The sequence below is a fragment of the Mus pahari genome, chromosome 2, assembly GCF_900095145.1.
Source record: "Mus pahari chromosome 2, PAHARI_EIJ_v1.1, whole genome shotgun sequence".
Taxonomy (NCBI): Eukaryota; Metazoa; Chordata; class Mammalia; order Rodentia; family Muridae; genus Mus; species Mus pahari.
In genome coordinates this window covers 89,125,575-89,134,543 of record NC_034591.1, presented here as the reverse complement: position 1 = coordinate 89,134,543, position 8,969 = coordinate 89,125,575, and the positions used below count along the sequence as shown (strand labels likewise).

At 46.5% G+C, this 8,969-nt stretch overlaps 1 protein-coding gene across 1 annotated transcript; it reads right to left on the bottom strand.

Moving 5' to 3' along the window:
- Positions 1-981: 981 nt before the first annotated feature.
- Fabp1 (fatty acid binding protein 1) lies at positions 982-6,377 on the bottom strand. The gene is made up of 4 exons (XM_021191762.2): positions 6,240-6,377; positions 4,295-4,467; positions 2,889-2,981; positions 982-1,103 (listed from the first exon to the last, which is right to left on the bottom strand). Exons 1-4 carry the CDS (start codon positions 6,304-6,306, stop codon positions 1,053-1,055), a joined length of 384 nt encoding a protein of 127 aa, XP_021047421.1. The 5' UTR covers positions 6,307-6,377; the 3' UTR covers positions 982-1,052.
- Positions 6,378-8,969: the final 2,592 nt, after the last annotated feature.

The following is an 8,969-nucleotide window of genomic DNA, read 5'->3' as shown; positions in this document are numbered from 1 at the left end:
AACAGCACCGACTGCTCTTCCAGAGGTCCCGAGTTCAATTCCCAGCAACCACATGGTTTCTCACAACCATCTGTAATGGGTTCTGATGCCCCTTTCTGGTGTGTCTGAAGACAGCTTCAGTGTAAGTAAAACTAAATAAATCTTTTTTAAAAAAGAATATTGGCCTCATTGAGTTAGAAACCTACCATATTTCCCTATGGTCTTAGATAGCAGCAGTAATGTTGTTTCCAAATAAGGCCATATTCTGAGTTGCTGGGCAATAGGATTTCAATGTGTGGATTTCTGCTGCCTGCTGTTAAACTCATCTCAAACCCCTAGTAGTCTGGGACAAAGTAGTATTCAGAGGGTTGCTTCCATTTTCTGCTTTCTGCTGCTGCCCATGTTGTGGGAGAAATTACACCTGTGCCACATCTGTACATTAAGCCCTCCGATAAAAGAAAAATATGTTAATTGGTAGTTGAGTGCCCAACCGTTTAGAGCTTGTCTACTGCTGAATGGCCATTTGTGGCTGTGCTCATGGCAGTGGCCCTCCCCTTGCCAGTTTGCTCTTCCGGATCCCTGTCCTTATGCAGGGACTCTCTCAGAGTCCTGAATAACCTCTTGTTCCAGTTTCTTGCCCATGTGGCTGACAGGCAAAAGGTCTACTGGATACTCTACAGATCTGGCCACTCTAGACATTCCTGACTAGGACACATGAGTTGGAAATCTGTATTCAGGGTGAAATTAAACTACAGATCTGAGTATATGGAGTGATGTACACAGATTATAATTGAAAAAAGAAATTATAGGTGATCAAGGATCACTGAAAACAACAGGGTTTGGGTTATACTCAGTGATAGAGTTTATGCCTCCCATATGCGAGACCTTGGGTTGGTTCAATTCCCAACACACACACACACACACACACACACACACACACACACACACACACACCAATAAAATAAAAACAATAGCACCACAATGAGAATCCATCAAGGAGAAGTTATTTCAAAAGAAAGGTAACTTTATTGTATTAACTTTACACTGTAAAGGAATATGAAACACAGCCTTGTCTAAATTCTCTTGCTGACTCTCTTGTAGACAATGTCGCCCAGTGTCATGGTCTGAAAGTCAAAAGAGGTATTATGAAATATTTTCTTGATGATGAATTGTAAAACAAACAAACAAAAAGTAACTGCCCCAAATGGTCCCAAAAGTGCTGACACATTAAACAACTTGAAAAAATGCCCATTTTCTCTCAGAGCTGAGGTGCCATTGGCAATCTTTTCTCGGATAGCACGCTGCGTCTCCTCACTTCTCTTGTTCATATGGAAGGAGGTCTGTCTTACCAGCCACTGAATGGCTTCCTGAATCAATGACAGCGATAGAGAAACCATCCAGAGCGGCCTAATCTAATGTCTCAACATTTCATTGAGATCTTTTCCTGCACATTAATGACCTGTGGCTGAGCACAAGCATATGTACAGTGGGCCACTAGACTGGAACATAGTAGGTGCTATCTACTTCCCTCATATTGTATGAACGGTGTGAATGAGCACAGGAGAACACTGGACACACCTGCTCTTTTGATGGAGTGAGGGGCAAGAGTGTGGGGCGTGAATGTTTCGTGATTGATGCCCCTCTCTCTCTCCATGGTGGAGGGGGATTTTCACTTGACCAGATGCGGTCACTTAGGGATTTGCCTTCTGTGACCTGCCTGAGGTGCATTTTGGATACAAAGGAAAGCTGGAAGACCTGACCATGAGAGAAACACTATGAATTACTGTAGTGGGGACAAAGCATGACCAACAGCTGGGTATGGAGGATGATGGCACAGGAGTGCATACCCAGCGTGCCATTCATTAGTGGCCATAAACTTGGTAAACACATGACTCCAAGTGGGCAGAGGCATTCATTAGGCACCTGGGCTATGGAACATGGCTGGCTGTGTGGCTCATTGGTTAGTGCTAAGGCTGTTAATTACTCTGATGTCATCAAATAATTACATCAATGGACACACAAAGCCTCCCTTGTGGAGGTTTTCATTGATGGGAAGTGCTGCTGTAGGAGGCCATGAGGCCTCCTGGACAGGATATCGGCAGACACAGTGAACTCTGGGACATCTCTGGGTTGAATGGACTTCTATCCTATGGCCTGAGTGTGAGGTGTGAGGCCCCATGGCAACAGACACAGGGCAAGGCTAGCTATGCTTTGCACATACTATCCTGTGCCTCAGCACACCACACACATCCTCACCCATCCAGTTTGCTGCTGCTGGGAAAAGGGTAAGTGTCAGGGAGTGGGCAAGGAGGAGAGAGGCAGAGGCAGGGGAGTGGCTGTCCCTGTAAGTGGCGCACAAGGAGGTGTGAGACACAGGTGAATTAGAAAAGGCTGCCCCTCCCTTAAGATACCGCTCTTCTATCTCTCAGGGATTCGCCCTGATATTCTGCTGTGTGTTGACAAGAACAAGATGGCTGCCGGTGTCCTGAGTGCAGTCCTCACTGTCTATAGTGTGAACAGACTCCCCTGGGGTTTGCTTGAGTAGTGAGCCGCTGTGAGATTAGCCCAAGAGTCAGACCCAGGTCAGGAAACCCTGATGCTGCCATTCAACCAGCTCTTCTGGTCACTGCCTTACTTTCCCGGATTAGAAAAGTGTTCAATAGATCTGATAAGATATCTATCAACTCCGTGGTACATAATGGATCTTCTTAGGTGGTAGAAGACATTGACAAGAGGCAAGATAGAAAGTCCAGGTCTCGAGAGGAAAGGGTGAATAATGAGTGATGGCATCCAGCTGTCCCTCATCCTTTACACACACACACACACACACACACACACACACACACAAGCACACACAAGCACACCATTCACCTCAAGCACTAGATGGGAAGACCAGAGGGCCAACTTACATTGGTGATTGTGTCTCCATTGAGTTCAGTCACGGACTTGATGCCTTTGAAAGTTGTCACCATTTTATTGTTACCTTCCATCTTAACGACTGCCTGCAGGGAAGACAGGCGTGGCCCTTGAGCAATGGCCTGGCAGTGAAGCTAATGAAGTTGGTTCCCTGCATGGTATCAACTGACAAGGAATTAAATGTCCTGTCCCTCTCCAGTTCTCTGGTGCTAATTGGAAATAGAGGGTATTTATGAATGAAAGAAAATGTCAAGGGTATTCATGAATGAAAGAAAATGTCAAGCCTACCTAAGTAGTTCTGCCCTGGGAGAAAAATCTGAAAATAAAATATAAAGTCCCATTTCTCAAGCTTGTGGAGGGAGACAGTAGAAAAACTCCAATCAGCTGGGGGTGGGGGTGGGGGTGGGGATTCAGTTTTCTTTGGTAGCTACTGAGGGTTTTTTTGTTTGTTTGTTTGTTTTGTTTTGTTTTTGGTTTTTTTTGGTTGTTTTGTTTTTATTGTAGTGCCAATTCCAAGCTGTATACATCAAGGACGGTAGTAAATAGAATCATGACTGGACACAGTACTTTAGGCTTTCTAACACGCATGAGGCAGGAGCATGAAGATGCTGAGTTTGAGGCTAGTATGGGCTCCATGGCAAGATGCTAAGGGGGAAAAATGAATAAAAAGAAAGGAAGTAAGAGGGGGATGGAGGGGAGAATCCTAATCGAGAGCAAAAGACATCAAATATCTGCCTCTAGAGTGGGCATTGAAAAAGGGCTGTGTAAAACTCATGACAACTCAACCCTTGTCATGAACCAATCAGGAGAAGCCCAGCCCTCTCTTCTCCTTGTCTTGTAAAAGAGGCAGACATAAGAGCAAGCAGAAGCAATAAAGAGACTCCTGCTGAATTTGAGGCACAAAGCTGTCTGGAAAGGGCAGGGACAGAGAACAGATGCACATTTCACCCGCTACCCTAGGCTATGCAGGCCTCATAGGAGGGACAGATGGCAGGACCCACAGCCTCTGGATCTCTCTGCTACCACCCGTCCACTACTCACACAGCTTACAGACAGCTGGCATTGCTGCCTGGAACCACCTCCCAGCGGAAGCAAAGCTACCCTGGCTCAGATAAAGGTTCTCACTGACAGCAATGTGCCCCAGTTCCAGGCTCTCCTTGAAGGACTCTGAGAGCCAGGAGCACTGTGCCTGGGAGACCCTGAGACTGAGGCTCCTGCTCTGTGCCCCTTTATTCCCATATCCTCCACTGTGAGAGCCTAGAGGCCCACAATCCCTGAGACAATGAGAAGTCCACCCTCAGAGCTCTCTGCGTCTCCTGCCTGAAATCGTTTCAGTGACATGGTCTCTGTTAGGAGAAGTTTTGGGAAACAGATGGTGGCCAGAGGTGGGACTACATACCTTGACTTTTTCCCCAGTCATGGTCTCCAGTTCGCACTCCTCCCCCAAGGTGAACTCATTGTGGACCACTTTGGGTCCATAGGTGATGGTGAGTTTGATTTTCTTCCCTTCGTGCACGATTTCTGACACGCCCTTGATGTCCTTCCCTTTCTGGATGAGGTCCTCAGGCAGACCTGGTAGAGACCATGTAAAGTTAAAAACTGGAAGAACAGAGACCCCATCCATGTCCATAGAGTATAGACCTGTGAGCAGTTAGGTCTTTGCCTTCTGATACGGAAAGTCAGTAGTCTGCTAGTCCTTTGCCAGTTAGTACTATTATTAATAGTTAGTACTATTTTTTTTAAAGATTTATTTATTTATGTAAGTACACTGTAGCTGTCTTCAGACACTCCAGAAGAGGGCGCCAGATCTTGTTACAGATGGTTGTGAGCCACCATGTGGTTTCTGGGATTTGAACTCAGGACCTTTGGAAGAACAGTCGGGTGCTCTTACCTGCTGAGCCATCTCACCAGCCCAGTACTATTATTTTTTGAGACAGTGTCTCTTGCAGCCTAGGTTAGCCTTAACTCACTCTATGGTCAAGGATGACCTTGAGTGTCTGATCCTCCTGCTTCCACATCCTTAGTGCTAAAATAGCAGTCATGTGCCATCATACCTGGCTTATATGGTGCAAGGGATTGAACCCAGGGCTTCATGCATGCTAGGCAAACACTCTACTAACTGAGCCACATTCTCAGCCCACCGATTCATTTGTAGTAAAGACCCATTCCTCTGTGGCTCCCTGCTTCTTACTCATTCTCCCTCCCAGATCCCTCCTTCTTTAGTGGCCCTGCTCTTAGAGTGGGAACACTTCATCCTCCAGAATGTTTATCTTCCAAATCCAACTACCCCTGAAGTGACAGGGGAGCTACAAATAATTAGGCCATGCACAAAGTAGGACCATGCCTGGAAAACTTGCTGTGGCCTCTGGAGTCAAGGCTCTTGGGGGGTAATGTACAAAAGATTTCAGAACAAATCTGGGCTTTTACATGAACGGGGGTTCACAAGAACCATGGAATTCACAGCGACAGTGGAGGGTCCCTTGCACAACTAAGGGATCCTCAAATTCATGATCTTTGCCTTGTCTGCAAAAGAAGCTCTGACTTCTAGGATGACCTGAGAATCCTTTCTCTGCTTTTGCTGTTCCCCATCTTTTCCACTTTGTTCCACTTCCCCCTCTGCCCACAGGACTCTCTCTTCCTGTTACAAAATTTTCTCTCCCTGGTCCCAGGCTCAGCCTTCATTATCACAGTCTCCTCCGTACCTCTGTACCTTGGGAGACATAGGGTGTTTAACTAGGGTTTCTGGGATCCAGCACCTGTTTCTATCTCCAACTCAAACACTGTCTACACTGTGAGCCTTGTCACAGCTACCTCACCTACCCCACTCACCTCAACTGTAAAATGGGAAAACAACTCAGTTTTATGGTGAGTATTTACTGTGGGCATTGCATAGCAATGCCTGGTATAGAGTCATACATATTAGGGGACACTTCATTATATTTATCTCCAAATAACGGGTCAAGATTGTAGCTTTGCCTCTAAACGTTGGTCACAATTGTAGTCTATCACACTCTCTCTCTAGTGTATGTACAAGCATGGGGTTGGGGTATGGTTGGCCTTGAATCAATGTTTGCTAGGAAGTGAGTGAAGGAACAAGGTCTTAGAATAAAGTACCATGAGACACACACTTCAAACCAGTTCATATCCCAATGCGGGGTCGTTTCCACTTCCCTGGAGTAGCTTTGTCCAGGGGGGAACAGTAAAAGTAACAAGAGAGCAGGAGAGCCACTGGAGGACGCCTCCATTCGGTATAGCCCAGACCCCTCCTTCTACCTCAACACCAGACCTGGACTACCTGCTGATAGTAGGGCTAGCCCCTCGTTGCTGTCGTATTCATCACTCACCTATTGCCTTCATAAATGGCTCAAAGTTCTCCTGGCTCTGCAGTTGGTACTTGCCGGAGAAGTTCATGGTGGCAACGAGGCTTCCTTTCCACAGCTGACCACAATAGCTCTGCCTGCCAGGCCACCCACTGTTGGCTATTTTATAAGGGGATTCTTCCTCCTCAGATATAGGCCATAGGTCAGTGATTGTCGATTTCTTTATGGTCAGGTTCAAACATTAACTCCCGAGAGCAATGGTCAACGATAAAAATCAGAGTGGGCAAGGCAGAGGTTTGTTCTAATTCAGCAAATATTAGTGAGTCCAATCAAGGGCAAAGCTCTCTGTAAATGTTGCCTTTATGGTGACTTAACCCTGCTCAAGAAATAAGTGTGCATACATGAAATATATGCTGACAAATGTATGTATGTGCAACAGAAACATGTGAATCACATCTCCAGCAATGCATATATGCATCTATACCTAAGTGCACATATGTATGTGTTTGTACATGTGAACACTTGTATGTGTGCATATATTTATATGCATGTAGCTACATATACATACATAATAGACACATTTATATATATATATATGTATATACATATAAATGTGCATGTGTATGTGTGTGTGTGCATTACATAGGGAGAAATACCTTTGAACTCAAAACCTTTTTCACATAACCTTATGTTTATTTTTCAATTTTTTTATTATTATACAAACATAATTTTACATACATTTTATCAGTCCCTAAAGCTGTTTTGTATTTTGAGAATTCTTCTTCAATGATTCCAAGCAAGCCTCAGTCCGGGCAAGCCTTAGTCCAGGTAAGCCTCCCCTTTGAAGGCAGCTTCTGTCAGCAGGTGTAAGCTCTTTAAAGCAGCAGTCTGAAAATTTAGATTATTTTGCCTGCTAGAGACAAGTCCAGCCAAGAAAGATGGATGGCGTTACCTGCTGACTTTGTCCCATCCTTGCCTCAAAGCTAAGACCAGGGAACTAAGATACATGGGCATTTGGCCTGACTAGAAGTGGCCTTGGGGAAGAGGCATAAGGATGCTTCCAAAGACCTCTGATGTTCTTGTTTGTCGTGGGGGAGTTGTGTTACCCAGTGTGTATTCATCCCCCCCCCCCGCACCTCTCCCCAGCTCCTGCATCCAAGGCAGTTCTCAGCAAGTGCCACTTCACAGCCTACTTCTCTTCTGTTTAGACTTTAGCATCAGCCTTCACTCACAGCTATCGGCCCTCCATCCTCTAGACTTCTCTGCCCCGAGAATACATAAATCAGAGCCTGGGGTATGCCATGCCTCAGTTTTAAACCTCTAATGGTCCCTACTGCTCTAGCAGTCACAGGTCCTGGATAGTGTGGAAGGTCTGTGTCTACTGTCCTGTCTGTGATGACTGCTCAAAATAGAGCTTGTACTTTGCTATCGTGAGCTCTCATTTTTGTCTTGCAAAATGACTGCCGTTGCCTCTAGTGAGGCTGTAAGGCTTGCCAAACCCAGCCTGTCACACCCGCCTTTCCCTAGATAGAGGTCACAGGCACAGGCCAGCTGAAGGTGTCAGGGGTATTCCTTCCTCAATGTTTGAATTTGTGTCTCTTCTACTCTTTTTCTGTCCACCAGCTGTCTGCCTCCCTGTAAGTCCTCCCAGCTAGTGGACCACTTTATAACATCCCTACCCCCATTCCGCCTCCTCCACTCAGCTGGGCTGGCTTCTCTGCATTCTTCCTCACCGTGCCCCTTCCTTGGGATTCTTGATGGATAGCACATGAAATGAGCTCAATCAGTGATGGGTCAGCAAAGGAAAAAAACACCAAAAAGATAACGAGGCCGTGGTTCTTGTGGTGCAGAAGTAGTGGGAGATACAGAGTAGTGAGATCAGCAAGTCGGTCCTGTAATCAGTGAACCATATGAGTTCTGAGGCAAGGGGACTGGAGGGCAAGTAAGAATGTGTGCCTGTGCATGGGTGGGTGTGTACCCTGTGTGGCTGCAGCTTGGCTGAGAGGCCAGTGGGGATAGGTGTGAAAGGGATGGAAACTGTTGCTCCAGCCCTGAGAGCCCACCTCTCTCTTCTCACCCCCAGTGTTCTCCCTTTTCTCTCTGTAACCCTGCTCTGCCATCCCAACCTGTGCCAAGCCCAGGGAGACAGATATCGCATGGAGTCCTCTCTGTTCTTGGCCAGTCCCCTCCCACTTGCATCATAATCGCCAAAATGTCAAAATGCTGTGGATGCCCAGCTCATCAGCCCTGCCGCAGCTCCACACCCCACCCAGAAATGTGCTGGGTTACAGTGTCTGCCTTTAGGTCATACAGTTCTGGGGGGTGGGAATGAGGGGGAGGAATTCGAACTGATGAGAGCTCATGTTAGGTGCATCAGTGGCTCAGGAAGACCTCTTAGGACCAACAGCCATGCCAGCCTACAGTAGGAGTGCACACTATCACTTCAACCACACAGATTCCCCAGAACCTCTGCAGTTTGCTGCTTCTGATCCAGCCAAATGTTTGAATCTACAAAGTCTTTGAATCTACATACCACTTGCCCAATGTCTGAGACCTTCTCTTCATCCCTGACAGGTGGTATTTATATGTACCTGTTTTGGGGGAAGTCATTACCTTTGGCATGATGAGAGCAGAGACATCACTTGAATGTAGCAGAAGCAGATCCTGGCCCCGGCACAGTTGGCCACTCTGCCTTTCTTGATCACCCTTCTTCTAATAATGCTGGGGACATGAAGCTTCGTGGTTCCCACACTG